We start from the raw sequence: 22,458 nt of genomic DNA, 5'->3' as shown, positions 1-22,458 counted from the left end.
AAATGGTCATTAAACAGCAACATCAACTCACCTCTGCAGCATGTTTATAGTAAATAAACAACAGCTGAATTTGATGTAATGAAGAGGACTGAAAATGGCACAAGAATAACACATATACCTAAGTGCTGAAAGCATATCAGTCTCTTTTCCAATGGCAAGAATGCTTCCCTGTGTTTTCCTGGTGAGAGAGCAAGCATTGCTTGTGCACACACTCCCCTATACCACAGAGATGGCTATTCCACAGTGTGATTTATTGTCACGGGACAATATTTCCAGTGCAATCTGATTACCAAGGCAGTGTTCCCGATTCAGTGCTCCCATCAGAGGATGTGAACCATAGAACAATCATTTTCATTCTTCAGTCCTGGAAATTGGGTCATTTTCAAATCAGCAGATCAAAACCTTGCTAAAATGGAATGTCTAAAATGTCCTGTGTAACCAAGACAGAACTGAAAATGAACTGTGATATTACTAACTCTTTCACAGTTAAACCAGATCTTTTCTTCCTCCATTTTGCTTAAAATGGTAGCATAAAGACAAAAAATGTAATCGTATCTTTAAGAGAGATGACATTTACTCTCTAGAAGATGCTGGAAATGATCCAATATAGACAAAAAAAAATGTTTCATCAGAAGTGTGTGAAATTTATTCTTGTAATTGGGGTAAAATGAAACTTGGAAGAGTTAAAGACTAAAGATTCTACCAGGACCATCTGGTAGGAACTGATAGCAGAACCATGAACTTGTATAATTAGTGGCCTTGGAAGTTATCAGCAAAAAGAGCTCAGATAAAAACACTTTATAAGAATATTTGTACCAATTATTTATTTCTTCCCCCAAAACACAAATTAATAAAAAAAAAGGGAAAAAAGCAGATTTTTTTTTCTAGACCTGGATAAAAGAATTATAATTTTCAACAGGTAGTTTACAATCAGTGGGAATAAACAAGCAGTCCAGGTTTCCTGATTGATCCATTCAGGGTGTGCTCAGTAGCTGTCTATCAAACAATTTTATTTACAACTCAGCATCATCCTGCAGTAGATCTGGATCTTCATCATCCAGTAAGAGGTCAGCATCCATCACTTCATTCTCTTCCATGACATCACCCAGATCCGGAACAACATCATCATCAATGTCACCAACATTTTCAACATGTTTAACCAAGCTCATGTGATCCAGGGGGATCAAACTATGCCCAGCTGGCCCAGTAGTTCTTGCAATAGTGGCTGCCATTTCTGCTGCTACAGCAGCTTTCTGAGCCTTCTGCCTTTGCTGTTCTTCTTGTTGTCTGTGAGTCTTCATATGAGCATTGCGGCTTTTGATTTTGAAAAAGACCCTAAATTTTAAAGGGAAAAAAAAAATCAGATTAAAATGCACTGCTTTTGATAAAATGAGCCAAAAAAGACTCAACAACTTATCAGTACATTTGCTTCCTTGTCCTGAAATAGAAGTCAGTGAAGTCTGCAATGCCATGGTGTGAATTTCAGGGACATATTACCAGATTTATACATCCTGATGGTATCAAAATGGCCTACTCTGATTTTGCCAGAGGTAGTTTGTAGCTCCCACACCTGCTTTAGTATCTATGCACATCCTAATTTTCCCTCTATCAGTTTCACAACCATCTTGACACAACAGGGAGAAAGTGAAGGATTACCATGATGGACAAGCTCACGCACAGAAACACAGAAAAAGTTGCCCACTGCCACATCCAAGTCAGTGATGAAGCAGGAAGCTGGAATGTCAGATGTAAAAATTCTAGCAGGTAAGTGGAAAATGGGAATAAGTACTGCAGGGGCAACCAAAATGTCATGCAAACCTATCCCTGGCATTTTTGGTAAGAGAACATATCATCTAGGGGGGAAAACTTCCTCCAAGACAATCAGAGCAAAATACAAAGTTTGCAAAATACAAAGCCCTGCTGATCTGGAAACTAAACAGGTGAAGGTGGTGCTGTACTGCAGACAGTCACACTTACTTGCCACACTCCTTGCAAGGAAAAATTGTCGTTGGGTCGGTCTCGCCGCTTGTTGTGCTGTGGGCAGGTGAGCTCTTGATGGAGCAGTATCCGCTCTGCGTACCAGATTTCTGCTTCGTGCCGGGAATGGTGCAGCGTGTTTTCGTCACCTGGTTTGTACCTCCGTGAATGCGAGCGTGGCCGTTCAGCGCTTGTCGGGAACTAAACACCTGCCAGGGAGCAGGGCGGAGGGGAGGGGGGAAAAAAAAAAACCCAAGAAATCACCAGGAAACACTGGAACTGCAGAAAGTAGGATGCTGAATGCATATCTCAACAGAACAAGCATACATGTCAAATATGCACCATCTACTTGCTCAAATGGTGCTTGCTTTCAGCAATATCCCATTATAACTGAAGATAGTCATAATAAAACAAAGCAGTGAGCTGTCCTGTTATTAAAGTTGTGTAACTTAATTGGAGCTGCTGCCATATAGTATTTCTAAATGGTACATCATCTTAGAATTCAGTTTGCTGTACAGATCAAACTGCTTCTATTTTGTGGGGTGGGAATTAAAAGGAGTCAAAATCACAATTCACTAGTTTACACATACGACCACCCCCACCACCCTCTCCCCATTAAGTATACCAAACTCACGTACAGCGCCACAGTTTGGCATTTCACAGATGAAGGAGGATGAAGACAGTGAAAGACCCTGAACGGCAGGTAGATCTAGAGGTCCAACAAGAGAAATTGCTGGTGGGTCAGGTGACTTCTGCATTTCCCTTTCGTCCTTTCTGTCTTCATCGATCTCTTCATCTTCCTCTAACACTTCCTCTTCTCCACTTGTCTAAAACAGACAGCGCATTTAAGGAACACTAGAAATATGGTCAGACAGCACTGGATAGTAGGACATACACAGTTCTGGAACAGCACGTTGTTTACTCAAGTGTGCTTCCCAGTATCACTGTTTCTTCCCATCCTGAATGAATTTCTGGTCTTACTGGAGCTACCACCCCTTAATAGATAAGCTATAGCCCATAAAGCTTCTCTGCAGTGCTCAAGGCAGCCTTCGTGTGTATTATGGAGCTGTGGCTCCAAAGATCTGCAGATGCCAGGTGCAGTGCTGTCCTCCTGCCATCAGAAAGGCCATGTATGCTGTACTTGTAGTCAAGCTACTTCAACAAAACCCCAAAATGACCAACCAAAAAAACCCAACCCACAAACAAACACATGCCAAGTGGTATTTGTATTGGAATGTTAGTGCAGTCTTAAGGAGCACACATGGGCACAAGCATAATTTACAGAGGTTTCCCTGGACTACAGTTAGACAATGCACTTTAATCTGGCTGCAGTCCAGCCAAACAAATCGTGGGGTAGCTGAGGGCACAAAATAGTCATACAGGACATAATTCAGAGTTATGGAATAATTTCTATTGGAAGATACCTATGTCACCTAATTCAAACTCCTCCTCAAAAAAGGACAAACTAAAATTATCAGATGTTAAACTTTCTCCTCTTCCTTTAGACTTACCAAGCATTCGTCTCTTTTCTTCTCTAAGCGCGTTCTGTGTTTCCGTCCCAAACGCAAGATTTTCTTCCAGGTATAGTAGTATTCCACGCATTGTGCAACTGTCTTAGACTTCACCTGTAGTTAAGGAATTGCAGAAATAGTCCCGTCTTAATTTTCTGCTTTCATTCAACAGAATTTTAATATATTCCAACAGGTAAGCTTTATTCCTCAAACATTCAAACGGAGGGGAAAAAAAAGGCAGTTTGACTACAACAGGAATACTCTTGTAGAATAATTCTTGTAAAAATCTTTTTCCAGTAAAATTTGCACTGACTTTTTCAACTTCAGTAGATTTCTCTGTGATTCTCTAAACTCCAGACAGAAAATTACTCAGAATGTACTCCTGTAGCTCAGTTGTACAGTACCACTGAGAAATCTAGGAATTAAGACTTGACTCATGTAAATCCACATATTTTTCAACATTTGAGCTAACAAGTAGGGTATTGTGTCCTGAGATTTATAACCTTGTCTTTTCTGCCTTGTGGCAGAACATGAAAAGTAAGCCCAAACATGTTTTCTCTTTATTAACAGATTTCAACCCTTCCTGGCACCAGGCTCAATGCCAGTGACTCTAGTACCTTGTAACAAACTGCCAGAGAATACCAAGATGATAATGGAAAACCATACTTGTCCCATGCATAAAATGCCATGATTTGGATTCCAGGTGTGAAAACTTTCACATGTAATAACAAGAGGAACAACTTTTAATGATTTATAACTGTTTTTTATTGGTATATAATTCACAGGTACAACCAATGAATACACTGCTGCTATTGGTGTTCCTGTAACCACTGCTCCCTCTATGCCTGCAACCAGCTGGTCTGGCACTGGAGGGAAAACGAAGAGGAACATTATAGAGCAAAAGGGGAAAAAAAAACCCCAGCAACTGACAGAACAGAAATAACCTTACCATTTTCTGTACAAATATGAAATCTTTGCTGTAGGTGGACAATGCCTCTTTGAACAGTCTCCTTTCTTGATGTGTCCATTTGTCAGAGCCTTAAAAAGAATGTGAAATCATTATGAATGACAAAAACTCACCACCTTTATGCTGATGCGGTATCTGAAATGAGAACCAGAAGTCTCAAGCACATGGGAATGATTGCTGCTACCCAAATACAAGCATGGCTGTACTGACTCAGACCTGAAGTCCATCTAACCAGTCAGTATTTGGTCTCCAGCAGAGGTGACAGGCAGTTGCCTAGGAAACAGTAAAATCAGGGCAAGCAAATACAAATGCCTCTCCCTAATTTTTCCTAACCTCTGACCATGCTGGGCACAGGGGATTTCCTGAGTCTGTTGTAATTTGCTTATTTAGTAACTACCCTTGTAAGAGCTGAGCTACTCTTCCTTTCAACCAATTAAACTTAACATACCCAAAACATCCTTTGCCAAGGAGTTTCACAGATCAGTGGACCCTCTGCATGAAGAGCCATCTTCCTTTCTTTGTCTCCTGGCTCCCAGTAGCTTCACTGGATGACCCTCCATTCTTCAAGTGGAGGAGAAAGTGAACCCAACCTTGAGCATCACCTCCATGCTATTCAGAATTGTGTGCCCTTTCTATCACTCCCAAACCTTTGATCATTACTGCTGTCTCACACTGAACCTTTCCAGTACTAAAACATTCCTATAAAGACAAGAGGACCAGAAAGGCACACAGAAGTCCACATAAAATCCCGGCTTTCAAAGTGGCATCACCATGATTTCTATCCTCTTAATGCTTGACTATTTTATTAGCTGTTGTAAAATACACTGGATACTTTCTTAGAACTAGCATTACAATCCCAAACTTTTATTCTAATTGAGAAGTACCACAACAGAGCTCATAATTTCCTGTGTAAGGATTGAATTGTTTATTCCCATGTATGCCACTTTACATTTGATGACACAGAAGTTCATATATCCTTTTGTTCTCCTTTTGTAAGATCCTTTTGCAGCTCTTCACTTGCATGGTTTGGGATAAGACATTTAAATCCTCTGTGGCAGAGGTCACAAGTAGGTACACACTGTAGCAATGTGCAATATGCACAAAGTGTTTTTTATCATTTAATGGAAGCCGTATATAAAACTTCTGAATATTGTTATTCTGTGTTTGGTCCCCTGGCCTAACTGCCCATGAAAATGTGAAATCAACATTTAAATTGAACTGAATTTATGCTTTCTCAATATTAGGCAAACAGAAAGAACACAGGATTGCTCTGCTGCATCAAAGCAATGTTCTGTTTGTTAGGAGTGGGCAGCATTACATACATTAAAAGAGGGATATGCAAGAAATCATAAAGTGGATGCCTTTGAAATGACTTACACTATGAGAAGATTCTGCTTCAGTCTGAGAATTTTTGAAACATCTAAAACTTTTATAAAAAGAAATCCCTAATATTCCTGTCAATGTTACTACTCTCCATAGAAATGCTTGCCTCTGCACTGATTTCAATTAACTTGGGTCTTGGTACCACACATGGAATTGAACTCTACAAGTTACTTTTATCTTAAAAAATAGCAGTATTATTAACTGCAAATGTTTTGTTTTTCAGCATCAGCTTCCAGGCTTACAAGCTCAGAGCAGGTATCTCACCACTCTTTTTTATGATGAAAACTACAAAATTAATTTTTCTGCAACCTGTTTTCTGTAGGCTCTTCCAGTAGTGGATATAAGCAGGCATTGGTTATTTCCACAGAGATTTACACTTAAAGCTCTCTTAAGCATCAGAGAAAGGCACTGGCTTCAAGCCATGAGTTTTACTTATTCTGTTATCACCCAGAGATCTTTCTGCTGACACACTGCCTTTCCATCTTTTCCCACCCAGAACCAGAATCATTCCCTTCTTACACAAGCTGTCAGTCATGAGCATTTACCCTCCCTTTGTGCAGGGGTAAATGCACTCATTCAGTCCAGGAGGCTACTCTATTATGCCAAAATATAACTTTTAAAAAGCATGACAACACTGGAGAGATCTTCTTTTTTTCTAGTCATTCTGCTCTCTTGCTTCTACCCCACCCTCTGAAAAAGACAACACAATAAAAATAATAACATGGAATCACTTCCATGAACTAATTTTGTTGTACACCTATAGAATATTTGGGCCTTGCATACTTTCCCCAATAGCTGTGGTATTAGCTGAGACCCTTATAAGATTATGCGGGTTAATTGGAAGTAACCTAATTAATAGAATAAATCCTGTGTAGGAAAAGAAACAGAAGAAAAGCTGTTTTTAACTCTGGTTGCTGGGAAACCACTTTTGCTCTTGTTAGCTTGAGGGAGATATAGAGAACGTGCATAGAGAGAGATCTGCAATGCAGCAAAAAGAATTTGGGGCTTTAGAATACAGATCAAATTTTAAAGCTGGTCTTTATGTTTAGATATTTATTCTGCATTTTGTTTTACCTGCCATACTGTTTTTGCACTGACATTAAACTGACATATTTGACTGACATTAAATATCTTCTACTCATTTGTGTGCTTTGGGCCCAACTTGTGGGTTTCAAGGGGGCTACATGTACACCCAGGGAGCACCATGGAGAGGTAAATGAAATCCACTATGCACAACATATGCTGGGTCTGACCCACAGCCCTGTCCCAGAATATACAAGAAGCTTCCAGACTGCCTGAAGTGCCCTATGTCAGAGACCATCTCTCCTGCAGTTCTCACTGCAGAACTTCAGACCTGAGAAACTCGCCTGTTCAAAGGAGAACAATTCAAGTGTTTGCAACAGTGGCCCTCTTGTATCAGGTATGTGCTCCTTCTCTCTTCCTAAACACCATCCTGACAGATGGCAAAGTGTTAGGACAGAGATTAGGGTGTTCTTCCAACGAGCCCTGGGTCAGCATGTCCAGCTCTCTTGGCACACACCAGAAAATCCTCAAGTGTTACAAGTGGCTTCCTTCACAAGCCAACAAGTTTCGAAGATGAGCTATTTGCCTGTACCCTCATTCAAAGGCAATGCTAAGGATGAGTTTAGGTATCTGTTGTTGGTGGTATTCTAACGAGTTAATTCTCAAGAGTAAGTAGCATGCTTTGTTTCAATGTATTCCACCTTTAAATGTGGCAAGCTTGAGAGCCATGATTTCTGAGTATGGAGCAGAAAACATGAAGTTATCCCAAACTGATGCCACTTGAAGTCACATTAAAGCTATTCATGGACTAGATTGTGAAAAATTCTCATATGCCTCAAGTGGCCGATTATCAATCAGAAATAAACTGTTATTCAAGAGCTGCTGCACAGTGCTAGAGCAATGCTGTCAATATAAGTTGCAATCACATGTTGCATGCAAAAGCATTAGAAAGTAGTGCTTTGTCTTGTTATTTTATGGCACTTACATCCAGACTGGTGAGATTTTATTTCATGCTGTGATAAGCAAAATCAAACTTTCTTTTCTGCTTAAGAAACAGTGATTGAAAGCTGTCCACAAGTCTCAGTGCTATTTACCAAGGATTAGCATCATCTCATGTGAAAGATCAAACAAAACAGTCTCTTGGCTCCTCCCTGAATCCCAATGAATTATTTTTGAAGCTACTGTGAAGTTGCTTTAGTAAAGACTGTTCTTCCTCTGCCACAGAGGCAGAAATTTCTTATCTGCTCTGTTAATTAGATTGTTTACTGATGAAGAGGCTGTGGGATATCTCGTCATCTTCCTGCTCTCATGCCCTTGAACTGTCTCACACATATTTGGTGTCATCTCTTCCAGCAAGAGATCCCAATCAAAGTTCCTGGCTGATGTCCTCCTTCCCCATCCATTCCCATCTCCACCCTTTGGGCTGCAACACCGCTGCTACCACAGGCACCAAGCACCTCCCTCAGACAAAACTGAAAACCTGACATTCACATTTATTCATTATCAGCTACTATCAAACATGTTTGTGTTCTTGTTCTCAGGCCAAGGGGTTAAGGAGCTGCTTTACAAAGACTTCTTGTTACTTGGAAGTCTTTCCAGTGGGCTGCTACAGCCAGGAAGTAGACTGCTTCTATACTTACCTTGCACAGTGTAACTGAATTGAGTACATGACCTTGGACACTGTGACTGACTGACCACTAGGAGACTCTTGGCTTGTTTCCTATTGAGCCTGAACTGGAAATGAAGTTCTAAATGTCTTATGCAAAACCCTATTCTGTGTCTCAGCAGCTGTTAGCCACTACAAAGCATTAAGCAAAAGCATGGGGGGCTGCAGAGGTGAGACATTTGCCATCTCTGCTCAGGTGACACAACTGAAGTCCAAAGGCTTAACACCACATTTGTATTTCACACCAACCCAGACTTTTTTGACTAGATCCCCACACAGAGGCTCTGTAAGCAGCACTAAGATCCTAGTGAGAGTTACAGCACTGCCTCTTTGAAAGGATGCTTGTAATTATCATATTCATTTGTTGTGCACCATCACCTCGGAAGAAGCAGGCAGGATGGTAGATTGCTTATGTACCAGAAAATTAAGACACTAATGACATTAAATTATAAATTACAAATAGCAGCAGTTTTAAAAGGAGATTAAATGGTTAAATTTCAGTTTAAAAGAGAAAAAAAAATCACTCAAGGCAGTTTTAAATCCGTACAATCCTCCACAGCAACATGGATGCAAAGCTTCTGTACATTGTCAGTCATGTATAAAACTGCTAAACTTGCAACAAACAGCTCTGGGAGTACCTTGGCACTGCCCACATCATGTCTATTAAATGCTGCCATCCCTGCAGCAGACAGCAGAGAGTGCAACGTGATCCCATGCTCCAGCCTGGGATGCCAGGCTTGGACTGTGGAACAGATAGAAAGATCACAAGGAAACCTACCGGCATAGTGGTAATTTGACAAAGGATGACACTTCAACCTCACTGGCTTTCTCAACAGCAGCTTTTCAAGAGCAACCTAAATGAAAAAGCAGGGAAAAACAGAATTAGGGAAAGCAATCAGCTGTGGCATAAAACTGCATTTAGAAGACTATTTGTATAAGAATATGAATTAATTTTCTCTCTTTTCTCTTTTCCGTCATATAAAATCACATCAAATTACTCCAAGGCCCATTAACACTGTACCTCACAGAAGAGCATCTAATGTGCACCTGTCCTGCCTTAATGAGCACAAATGTGACTATTACTTAGCAACTTCCAGCTCTTTCCCTCCCTTCTGCTTGCCACAAACAAATACATTTATAGTGTTTGACTTGACAGTGTTAATTAATACCAATATTTAATGGTTGGTGTGACAGCATAAATATTTATAGCATAAAATATTTTAGAATATCTGGGTAAGTCAACATCTGTCAAGAGTGACTGCAAATATAGCTAATTGTCCTTCAGATCAGGAAAACAAAGGATTTATGGATCCCTAAATTTTTTTCCCCTGAAAATGCATACTCTCTGTAAAGCAAATTCCACATCCTGACATTCTCAGACCTCTCAGATACAGCTAACAGGGCCCAAGGAAACTGGGACACAAGCTAAAACCCACTGCATTAGCCAATCCAGTGAGACTCATTCCAGCCCCATGTTTTGTTGCATTTGGTTTTATATTGGCTTTCCAGGAACTGGTGCAAGGGGCCTTGCCTTCCCCTAACACTGGGTAAAATGGATGTTTTGCCTTAGTTAATAACATTCCCATCACTAAACTAATGCAAATATTTGAAATGCATTATTTATATAAGAACCGTGTTCAATTACCTCACAGTTCTGAACAAATAAGTAGATGTGATTGCTGCTCCAAAAAAAGAGGTTTTTTTCTTTTATAAGGGCTAGAAGAGGACTAAGCTCTCTGTGACCAAATATAAAGCCTGTGAAATATCAGGGCTGGAGCAAGCACTGGGAGACATTCAAAGCCCCAAGGCTATAAACTAAGTAATCTTATCTATATGAAATATACAGTAAACCTTCAGAGAGGCACTGCTTTGAAATTTAAATTTATTAGAGAATAAAGGGAAAAGTCATTCCCCAAAAATGTTACAGGATGTTTAAAGCATCATTTCAAATCAATCAGAAATCTTTTTTATATAACCATATCTAAATCCATTTAATAAAGCATGCTAATTTATCTGCAGAAGAGGATCATATCTCCCCTTTCAGCTTTTTTATCTTACCATAATATCTCCTTTTGCTTCAAAGAGAGAGTGCAAAGCGTATTCTGAGTTAGTTCCTCCACCAGGTAACACACTGGAACAGCTCATATTTAAAAGGTCTTCCACTGTCAGAAACAAGTCAACATTTTACTGCTAATACAGTAGCCTGTCAGTCAAACATCTGGAGCCAATGATTCTGTAATGCCCCTCAAAGACTAGAGTTCAGGGCAGCAGATTCTTTCACGCTTTTTCTCCTCAACATCACATCTACTTGTTTTAGGATCACTGAGGAGAGGATGTAATGGAGCCCACCCTTGGGATGGGACAGGCTACTCCAGAGCCAGAGATCTGCCTGTGAGGCAATGACTTGCACACACCAATGACATTGCTGTGCCAAGAAGGCTCCAGCCAGGGTGGAGAAACAGAATGAAGATATAACATATTAGAAGCAGGACAAAATTCTGCTCAGGACTGGTAAAACCCACCAAGCCTGCCACATTTCCTGTCAACTATGGTCACAGGACAGGCCCAGGATCCATCAGCTGCCTCTCAGCTGCCTTCACCAGGCAGTTCAGTACCCAACTTCCCAGCAATGACCTTTCCCCCTTGGCTGCCAGAAGACCATTCATCCAGACTTCCCTTTAAATGCCACCATATAATGCTGTTGCTCTGAACCTATACCATGTAGTTCTAGTCTCTTGCTCTGCACTCTCAGCAATTAATATTCTCTTGGACATTTTGTTCAGTACAGACATGAGAAATCAATGTGTATTTCTTCAACAGGCACAGGCTGACGTAGGAACTTCTAAAATGGCAAGTTATTATACCTCTTTGTTGGAAGACTTTGTTCTCCAGTTCTGGCCATGGTTTCCAAACCAAAGTAGCCTTGTGCACGTCTTTCTCCATTAGCAATCTGTCCTGCAGCTCAGGAATGTCAGCCTGGAACCTGGACCCAATATTGATTCGCCTATAAAGAAGAATAAATAAATAAGTATTCAACTACACAATGTGTAGAAAATACAAAAGTCAGATTAGCGTTCACTTTATTTCCAACAAAACTTTTATTGCACTGAAGTGGCAGGAAATTGTGTCAGATTGCTTTACGCAATGCTTTACTCCCAGCGGGATAAGCATTTTGAATACTAGAGAGAACTGATCTCTTGGGGAAAAACAAAAATTTCAATATGCAATTTGAGCCATACTGAGACATCATACCTTAGGGACAACCCAAGCTAATTTATATGCATGACTAGCAAAGAGGCCAGACATCAGAAACAGCAAATTTCTGTTCCACAGAGAATGGTACTCTTCAGCAGAGGGCAAAAAGAGCCACTACTGCTGAGGGACAACCCTGTTTGCACTTTGCCATGGGGAACCTACCAGGTAACACCACCACTCCAAAGCTCCACTCTTATAAAATATATTTATATATCTACACAAGTAAGAGTACTGGATTGGCACATTTTCCTCACAGCACTCTTCCCAGCCACCACTAACTATGAGCCATGACACCTAAATTTTCCACAGCAACTTAGCTCCAAATGTCCTTAGCCACCATCCACAGAAATATTAAATGCATCCAACCCAACATGATTTCAGGCAGTTGAATACTTCCTGCCTGGTTCAAAACACTTCAGGCCACGGGCTCTAGGTTGGAGCTAATCTATAAAAGCAGTGACAAAAAATATTGTTTTTCTTACGGTTCAACAGTCTGTTCTCCAGGCCCAGGCGTCACTGGAATGACACTTCCATCAATACTATCTGAAACAGAGATTGGAATTTGAGTATTGCTGCTGGTGACCCTCCCAGGTTGCACTGCCACCTCCCTACTAAAACCAACATTACTCCAGTCTATGATGCAAAAATGACCCTTTATTGATACTTAGAAGCAGTCTAAAATTGTTATAGGTAATAGAAACATCTGAACTTGCAGAGGTTTCTACTGCCCCGATTCTGAGTGATTACACACCTTTTCTTGTGAAGTACTGAACAAAAAAGTACTTAACACAAACCCCATGTCTCAAACTAGGTCTTTTTCTTCCACTTCAGAAGGCCCAGATGCAATGAGAGGCAAGGTGACCCTTTCTTGAGGCAGACCATATGGAATGATCACAGCCTCACTGGCAGATTAGGCTCCTCTATTCCCTTAATGCCTTAACTTTGCAAAATCCAAGGCAAAACTGCCACTAAAATGGACTTTTCCTGTGAAGTAGCAGAACTGGCCATGCCTGTGAGCACACACAAAACCCATCAACGCGGTGACAGGAGAAGAGAGGACAGCAGTCCCTCCTTTGTACTGCTGCTCTGGAGATGCAATACTTACTAGAGCGACACAGGAGCACCCGTGGAGTGGGTGTCAGTGGAGTAAGCGGCAGCTGAGCATGGGATGTGCTGTGGGAAGTGAGAACACTGCTGAAGAGACCGGAGCCGTGCCGGACGGGGCTGAGCATCGGCGGCGGAGTGTAGGGGGGCAGCTCGTGCGTGCGGTCCAGCAGGTGATCCCCCAGGACGCGGGGAGAGCGGAGCTGGCTCTGGTACAGAGTGGCACCCGAGTGGGACATGCTGAGGTTGAAGGAAGGAGGAGGTATGAAGAGAGGTTCGGGTCTGTGCCGATACTTCTTCTTGTCCTGCAACGGTTTGAAGTTTTCTTCCGATTTTACAGCACTTGGATGAGGTTTTTTGCTAGTTTCCTAAATGAAAGCACAGAGAATCTTATCATTCAGGCATGCTTAAATGTGGTTTGCACACAATCCTCTACCGCCCTGGGCAATGGCCACAGAAAAGCTGTTACTGCCAAGCAGTTATTCAGGTACCACTATAACAACCCTGGGCAATACACAGAAACCTGAAGAGAGTGAGAAAAACCAGGACAAATTACCCTTGACCTCCAGCAGCAAGCCCTCTGGGTCAAGGTAGGGCTGACCCACAGAGGCAGACATGGAGAGGCTGCTGACTTATGAAAATGCAGAGAACTCCTCTCCCAGACCATGAGTCTCCCACACCCTTCTTCCTCGCTACCCAGACACTCTGGGCACTTCTATTTGCACTGAACATGCACACAGGCTGGTGGGAAATACTTCATTACCCAGGCACAGTTTACTAGAAACTTAATATGAGAGGTTCTCTAATGAATTTATTTAGTGAGACCACATGAGCTCAGTGAAATTACTGCAGTACTCAGCAGCAGGAAAGGAAGAAAAATGTAATAAATTCAAATTCTTTGCCTCTTATCACTACATTCCCATCAGCTTGATTACAGTCCAGCTGCAACAAATCTTGAACTTAACTCTCTCCTGCTTCCTTGGAGAAAAAAGGGTAGTAGATGACCACTTGGGAAATTTGCATGCTGTTAACACGCCCAGACTTCTAGAATTTGAATGTTAAGAATAATTTAATAACAAATCCCTAGAGTATACAGAAGCAGAAAGCACAGAATTTATGCAAACCTGGAATCTGGATTTCTTGGGGGAGTGGGGATAAGGTAGGAAGAAACAGGTCTTCAGGTTGTGCTTTAAGAACACACAGAAGTTGGTAGATGAACACAATATTATTAAATGTACTGCTTTTAGATACTTAGGCTGTAGGCCATCTTTAGAATAAACCTGGGAAGCAGAAGAAAATTCTGACACCGTTACTCCAGAATGTCTGCCTCATCTGGTAAATTATAATACTATGTAAAACAAATTACTACAATGTATGTTTAGACAACATACATCTTTATACCATGGGTGGTTCTTGAGAATCACATTCACCCAATAAAAATCATGTTAAACAAGCATTAGCACTGTCACCCTTTATCCCTTATGTTAATAAGTTCCAGCTTGAGGAAATGTTTTTGATTACAGAGGTCCTGTCCTCTTTGTTAGATCATGGCTGCATCCTCTCCAACAGCTGTTGACATTTTTTCTCTGTAAAAAAAATTTAGTTTTGGAAGGGTTTTGCTTTTGCAGGGAAGAAAATGCAGCCTTGCAGAGGGTTTTTTTGGATAATGGACATTCAGAACAGTGAAAGCTACCTGTAATGACAGATAAAGTCCATCAAGATGGTGAACATTTAGTGTTCATACAGGAGAAAGGGGGAAAAACCCTAAACTCAAGGGAAAAAATCCAAACAACCCAAAACCTAAAAAAGAGACCCAGCAGGCCATGTCTTTGATTAAGGGCTCATTCTGTTCTGCTCTCCCAGTGTGAAAGGGATGGTACGCCTTCCTCACAAGGGTAAAGCAAACCAATGCAACATCTCAGAAATCCCAAACACTCCATCTCCTACACTGCTTCACCTAGAGCATACCCATGCCAACACTGCTTTCAGAAAAGGTCATACTGAGCAGTAAAGGAGATAGTGGTGTCCATGGGCTCTCAGTGCACTGCCACCCCTGAAGAACCACCCTACTTTTCTGAAGTTCTAGAAACTGATTCCCATTATCCAAGACAGAATGCATACTTTTGGGCCCTGCTGCTGCACCTTGATACATCCACTCTGGACAGATCCTGATGGATGTCACTTGACTGCTAGCCTCAGCTCACCATCCTATAGCCTTGCTGAATGTTTAGTTCCTTTTCACTGTTTCATTTTACTGATTCCTTGAGTTTTGTAGGAGCTTCTCTGGACAGCTCAAAGCACAGTATAAATAAATGCAACACAGCTTCAGTTCTTTGGTATTCAAAAAAAATCCCTCTCCAATGGCACAATCTCTTTACAGAAGAGGAGGAAACTGTGATCTTTTGATCTTTTAATGTTTCCAATGCTACTGCTTATATAAAAGATAGGGTCCAGAGAGGGAACTGTGTGAGTTTGGTTTGCTTGGGCAATAACAAAGACCACAAGCAGAATTTTGAAGGAATGAATGTGCATTTCGCCAAACACTGGCAGATTTAACCACAGTCACTTTATATATGTTGCAGAAATACACAAGTCCAAGCCACCTACTCTGGTGTCTCTAGAGAAGATCTCCCACTCAGAACTTGAGGATTCAAAAAAGACTGTCCCTATTCTTTAGTGGAACTAGAAATAGAAATGAAGAATTCTACTGCCGAGTTACTAAATATTGCGAAATGACAGCTTTCACAGTAAAGTGGAAGTTTATATGTTAAACCTCTGTCTTAAAGGAAAAGAGGAAAGATTTTATATATACATGTATATATTATATATATTTAAAATTAGTGGATATGTCTGAATGAAGAGTCAGGAGTGAATATTATAAGGAGTCACCCATGCTGGTATAATGCTGATTCCTCATTTGTCCATCAGCCTCACATGGAGAAGGAAAATCAAAAATATAACAAGGATATTTCTCTGCATTGTACAGATAATACCATCCAGTACTTATACTCCCCAGTAATCCCTTATCATGGCGTAGTCTGCCAAAATGGATTTGAAGGAATGAGCAGAATCCATTTCTACACCGGAACACGAAATAAATATTGCTTGCTCCAGGACTCCTTCAGGAAAATAATAATGAGCATTTTCACATCTCATTCAAGCACTCATCAATTCCTCGTGCTGCCTGACCATTTCAGTTTTATAAGCGAAATGTAAGCACTAAGCAGAGCTATTTTTCTGTATCAGAAATCCCAGTGATTAACCCTTAGAGCAGATGCATGCAGGGAGAAAGGGGAAACATTACTTCACTGCAGAACTCCGAGTTTCATATTGCTTAGAGCACACACTCTAAGCACTGCACTCTCTTTGGCTGAAATGAGAAGCACATATATCTGACTTCAGAAAACAGGAAGAAATAAAACTGCAGATTTTAAGCAATAACGTAACAATGAAGCAGCCTGAAAAGGAAAAAACAAAACCAGTAAAAAGATAGTAAATCCCTTTGTTCTAGTGGGATGAAAGAATATCACATTCCAATTTCAAATTATTTGTTTTCAACTAAGATCTTGATTGCTCAGCAAAGGAAAATTTATATTTTTAGATGATTGAAGAAGAAATGCTCTGATGCTACAGGACTTTTTTTATTTATTAGGAATCATAAAGATTCCAGAAAATATTCTAAAATACAGATGTTTTAGAAAGCAGCAGCACTACAAGCAAAGGGATTTAACAAGCACAGGACAGTTAGTGGCAAGAAACACAGCACTCACAGAGGATGAGCAGGGGTTGGCCACTTTTGGACTGCACGGTGGAGAGTAAGTCATCTTCACGAGAACGGGCATCTCGTCATCTGACACAGAGTTGGCAGGCTTGTCTGTGACTGTGGCACTGCTGGCAGAGGGCTGCGTGCTGGGCTCAGGTGACAGAAGCTTTACAGGGACAGACACTGGCATGACGATGGGCGCGAGGCCATCCACCTCTTTAGGCAGCGGCTGCTGTGGTGGTTTCTCTCCTTCATCCTGCACAGACAATTAAAGGCTTTCAGCCCAGTGAGGGAGCGCTGCTCCGATCGATGCACCACGCCAGGTGTGCACCGTGGCTGAAAAGAAGTGGCCAGGGTTACAAAACACACGACAGTGTTCCTTCCTGGGACTCTTGCTCTGCCTCCAGGGAAGTCGGCAGTGAAGTTCCTTGTGACTCCTACGTGGGATTTAGTCTTGGTGACGAATAATCAACTGCGGCATCTTTGCAAGGAGGGGAGACAAACGTGTCTCTTTTTATCGCTACAAACACAGAATTCTCCACCACCCAACTAAAAACAAAAGCACAGACTCTGGAACTCTGGTAGCTTTTTGCCCTCCTATGGTATTCCCTGTTAGGACAGAATTTCTAAAATATCAGGATAAAGACTGACTGACAGGGCAAGTTATTTTTATGCAGAACAACTCAAACACATTTTTGGTTTGGTATTTGTTGATACCTATTACAACTAAAACACTTTGGAAGAAAGCTGTCAAAGATTCAACAATTCTGCTCCTCCAGTTAAAGCCTGGGAAGGTTTCCAATAAATATTCCTTAGTCATCCAAGTCGTTTAAATGAAAATAAGGAAGACTTAATGTTCCTGGTATTTCTAATATAATAAACAAACATGAGGAGGAAAAAAATTAGACATTCCTGACATGACTTGGTAGGGTGTTCTGTAACGTGCAGAGAAACAGAGAAGGACAAACACTGATCTGTCCTCCACCACTGCCTCTGTCTTCAAAACAATACTTCTGGCCTACAAATGAACAGAATTATGTGCATTTCTACTTCCATGGGGTATGACATAACAAAACAGTGCTGAGAAGAACAAGTTTTGACAGCAAAGCAAAGCATGGCAAAGCAAGCAAACATCAACACAAAAGGACTGTGCCAAATACTGAAGTCAAATGGACTTCTACCTGTTTGAAGTTAGGAGATGCTCTTACTCCTCCGTGTGACCTCATGTGACCATTTAGAGCAGGCAAACTCTTAAATTCCTTCAAGCATATTGAACACATTAGCTTGTTCTTCGCATCAGCTCTCTCAGGAAGTGTTTCTCTGTTCTGGCCACTATTTTTATTTTCATTTTTTTAAAGCATGGAACAGAAGAAAAAACATTAGTTTGGCATGTTCCCTTTGTTGCAGAGGGACCTTTGTTAATCAAGGAAGTTAATAAAATTTTACAGCTAGATGGTAATGAAGTCACAAGTAAGAAAGTGGTGACTGCTGTGGAACACGTGGCAAATAACCTAGATCAGCTGCTCCCAAGATGGGAAAGGGGAAGTTTTGAGCAGGACATGTTCATCAATACAGAAAATCTGAGGCCCATGAGATCTACCATGAGAGACCTGCATTTCCCCACCTGTGACAGCAGGTATTAACAAGTATTCGGACACAATGCCTCTAAATTTATGGTAGGCAACCACTCTGACGGAGACCTTGGCCCTTCAGAGGTGAAACAAACAGAAGATCTCTGCTGCCAAAGATACAAACCCAGACCATGCAGCACCCCTTTTCTTATAAATGCAACACTGGAGCTTCCTTGCTTTTGGTCTTTCTTTGGTTTCCTTCCTTTTTTTTTTTTTTCATTTTTTTTTAAATATAAAGAAAGTATTTGTTTGAGTCTATTGCTATGGGTGGGCTGCTGAGAATCATCAAACTTAAAATCATCACAAACTTAAAAATCAGAAAGCACAAAACTGAAGGTGTTTCTAGAAGAGCAACAATTATTACACACCCAGACTGTTTGCTTTTCCCTCTAAATACAGATCTCTTCTGCATTTCTCATCTTTTATTAGAAAGACAAAAAGAGTCTTTTAAAAATACCTTTGTTCTGGGGACAGTGGCTGCAGTCTGCCATCTGACAGTTGAACCTGCTTTCAAAACAGGAGAATGGAAAAGAGAGGAAAAAGTTGAGAAAATAATTTTTCAGGAAATATTGTGTAACTGAAGGTACTCACAGCATTAAGTCTGCATTTGACACACTATTTTATGACTATTAAAAAGCCTCTGAGTTGAGAGCCAGACATTAAATCTGCCCCTGTGAGCACCGCTAGTTCAAGTTTTCTTCATTCACCTGCTGTTTGAAGTCTTTGCTCTGACCCAGAAGCACTACTTTTGGAAACAGAGTTGACCAACTGCTCCTGAACAACTGAGCCTGCGGTGCTGAAAAATGAGCAGGCGGGCTTTGTTGTAACTGGGTCCCTCCTTCCCAGAAACTGAGGCAAAACTTCCCAATGCCTCTCACAAGGAAAGCAGCAGCCTCGCAGCAACAGTTCTGTGCTGCTTGCCAGCCTGGCCCAAAGCCAACCCTGAGCTGTACCAAAGTCTGGTAATGAAGTTTCCCAATAGTTCCCCATCCCAGAGATGCCCACAGCTCACATCATAACCTCCTGCCTCTGCCGAAACCACTTAGTTTCCACACTTTGCTACTCTTCTGCAAACAAATTTTGCTGGGCACGGATCTAAAACACCACCTACCTGAGGCCACGTGGTGCTGGGAGAGTCTTGCTGAGAGCTTTTGTTGTTCAGATGAATTCCCGGGGGTGGCAAAAGACTTCGATGAGGGACAGCACTACCTACAGAATTCATCTCCTGCCGTGCGGGATCCTCGGCGCTCTCTGGTGGAGTGAGGCCAATGTGGGAGTTCAGGGATGGCACTCTGCTCTCGCCCAGGTACTGCTTCTGCTGCTCCTGCTGCTGCTGCTGCAGTAAACTCTGGGGGTACAAGTGCCTGTACTGTTCGTGGGGATCCTGGAAGCAATACTGAGGCACTGCTCCCAACTGGATAAGCTGCACAGGATGCCCGGGATCCTGAGAGTACTGGTGCGGCTCATGCATAGTCTTTGGATCGGGTTCCCTGTGATACGGAGGAAGCGGCAATTGCATCTGCTGCTGCTGCTGCTGCAGCTGCTGCATGACGGGTTGTGTTTGGTAATACTGAGCGAGCTGCACCGGACACTGCCGCTGCTGCCGAGCCGGGGGCTGCTGCTGCATCTCCTGGAGCGAGAGCCGCTGGTGTCCCTGCTGGGGCTGCGCGTAGTACTGAGGCTGCTGCAAGTGCTGCATCTGTTGCGGCAGGAGCTGCTGGGACTGCATCTGCGGAACGTGCGCCTGTCCCTGCTGGAACGCAGAGTGCATCTGCATCTGTGATAAGTGCTGCTGGTAGTCGTAGTACAACTGTTGGTGCTGCATGACTTGCATTTGTTGCTTCTGCTGTGTGCTTGCAAAATTCTGGTGCGTTTGCTGCGGCACCGGTTGGTATCTTTGTACGGTGGAAGCCACGGGCTGTTGCTCAACCGCCGGCTTCTGGGACAGCAGCTGCCTGAGCGCACTGTCACCGGGATTATCCACCATCGAAGACTCGGTGTGCAGAACCTGAGCCATGTTGTTGACTTGAATTCTCAGATTTTGGTTAGCAAATACTTGTGTAAAGGAGTCCAATTTGTGCAGGACCCCACTGGTAATTTTTTGCGACCGGTTTTCACTGGGCTGCGGGTAAGGATATTGGTATCCATCATGGGACTCCCCCTGCCCGAGGGGGCTCCACATTGCGCTTTGATTATTCAAACTGTTCCTCGCTGGGACGTGGTTTCCTGAGCCAGAATGCGTCCAACTGGTTTGTCTAGATGTATCCATCGACCCAAGACTTTTTGAACCTACAGGCAAAGCTATACTGTCCCTTGAATCCTGGGGAAATGGAGGGGAGAGGGGGGACGCCTGGGGAGCATCCATAACAGATGTCCCATAGCTATGATTCAGAGATGGAAGGGAGTTCATTTGGTGTTGTTCGTAGTACAAGTTCTCGTTGTTGTTGGCAGTATGATTAGTTTTATACAATTGCTGGTCCCCCATTTTTGGTCACTTCTGTTCCAAACTTACAGGCACACAAACCATTGAAATCTCTATGAACCCTGAGATAGCTGAGTGAGGGGAAGGGAGGGGAGGGGAGAAGAAGCTAGAATTACTTATAATTCAGCATGTCCATGTGCATCACAAGGACTGAAATTTCCTCCAGTCTGTCAGTAATTCCAATCTCAGACTCGATGTTGTTTCACATCTTCAATGAATGGACCACAGCACAAATCCTACACAGATCAGTAAGTTCAGCGTGCCAAGCACCTGCAGAGTAAGAGAAAGACAAGGTAAGTGCTGGCTCTTTCCATAAACTGTTATTGTTATTGCCTCAAAGGAAACTGTAAAATCTTCTCGTTTGAAATACATAATCAGATGCAAAATTGTAGCAGCTGGGCTATTTCAGAGCAGTTAGATTACTTCATCTCATCCTATTATCCTGCTTCTCCTCTAGTGCTCCGATAAAATCATTCTGCCACACCAATAAAAGCCTATTCTTCAAAACTGTCTTTTCCCATAAAGAACATAAACATTCAAGCAGTTTTAGTCAGCCATATACTGTGCTCTCATGACTAGTTTTAGTCAGTTTACTATCGAGGCAAGTCAGAGACTCACAAAATCACAGAATGGCTGGGGTTGGAAGGGACCTCTGCAAACCCTTCTAAAGCAGGTTCACCCGTGCGTATCTCCAGAGGAGACTCTACAGCCTCTCTGTGCAGCCTGTTCCACTGCTCTGACACTCTCAAAGTAAGGATGGATGGATCATATTTAGATGGAACTTCCTGTGTTTCAGTTTGTACCCACTGCCCCTTGTTCTGTTGCTGGGCACCAATGAAAAGAGCCTGATTCCATCCACTTGACACCTGCCCTTCTAAGCACTGATAAAATCCTGTTTTCTCCAGGCTAAAGAACCTCTCCTCATAAGAGATGCTCCAGTCCCCTTGTCTCCTCTACAACTCCCCACTGAACTCCTTCCAGTAGTTCCTTGCCTTTATTGAACTAGAGAGCCCAGAACTGGACACAGCACTTCAGATGAGGCCCCATTAGGGCAAAACAGAGTCAAGATCACCTCTCCTGGTGCTCCCCTGGATACTTTGGCCTCTTTGACTTTAAGGGAACTGCTGGCTCATGGACAGCTTGTTGTCCACCAGGACTCCCAGGTCATTCTCCACAGAGCTGCTTTCCAGCAGCTGAGCCCCCTGTGCTGGTTCAGGGAGTTATTCTCCCACAGGTGCTGCACCCTGCACCTGCCTTCATGGAACTTCATTAGGATCTCTCCACCCAACTCTCCAGCCGGTCCAGCTCTTGCTGAATAGCTACCCAGGCTTCTGGCAAATCAAGACATTCCTCCCAGCTCTGCATCAGCAACAAACTTGCTGAGATTATATTCTGTCCCTTCATCCAGACCACTGAGAAATAAGTTGAACAAGGCTGGACCCAGTACTGGCCCCCAGGGAGCACCACTAGCAATGGGCGTGCAATCAGACTCTGCACCGCTGTCCAAAACTCTGGGACCATCCCTTCAGCCAGGTCTCAATCCACCTCACTCATCTAACCCGCCCTTCCTGAGCTAACCTATGAAGATATTATGGGAGATGGTGTCAAAAGCCTTGCTGAAGTCAAGGTAGGCACTGCTCTCTTCATCATCCCACTCAGCCAGACATTCCATCACAGAAGGCTATCTGATAGGTCA

At 42.4% G+C, this 22,458-nt stretch overlaps 1 protein-coding gene across 2 annotated transcripts; it reads right to left on the bottom strand.

Moving 5' to 3' along the window:
- Positions 1-577: 577 nt before the first annotated feature.
- TRERF1 (transcriptional regulating factor 1) lies at positions 578-20,765 on the bottom strand (the record flags this gene model as incomplete). 2 transcript variants are annotated; one of them, XM_084203017.1, is made up of 14 exons in its annotated part: positions 578-1,335; positions 1,978-2,186; positions 2,616-2,804; positions 3,489-3,602; positions 4,438-4,526; positions 9,306-9,381; positions 10,586-10,689; positions 11,392-11,531; positions 12,265-12,325; positions 12,888-13,254; positions 16,657-16,905; positions 17,831-17,981; positions 18,738-18,784; positions 19,392-20,765. In XM_084203017.1, the coding sequence occupies 14 exons, from the start codon at positions 20,763-20,765 to the stop codon at positions 1,014-1,016; spliced, it is 3,492 nt and encodes a 1,163-aa protein (XP_084059143.1). In that variant the 3' UTR covers positions 578-1,013. The 2 variants fall into 2 exon arrangements, with proteins under 2 accessions (XP_084059143.1, XP_084059144.1); XM_084203018.1 differs by lacking the exon at positions 16,657-16,905.
- Between the last annotated feature and the right edge of the window lie 1,693 nt (positions 20,766-22,458).

Source organism: Fringilla coelebs (assembly GCF_963513975.1).
Source record: "Fringilla coelebs genome assembly, chromosome: 3".
Lineage (NCBI taxonomy): Eukaryota > Metazoa > Chordata > Aves > Passeriformes > Fringillidae > Fringilla > Fringilla coelebs.
Note: the sequence above shows the minus strand (reverse complement) of the source record. Positions and strands in the feature narration are given on the sequence as shown.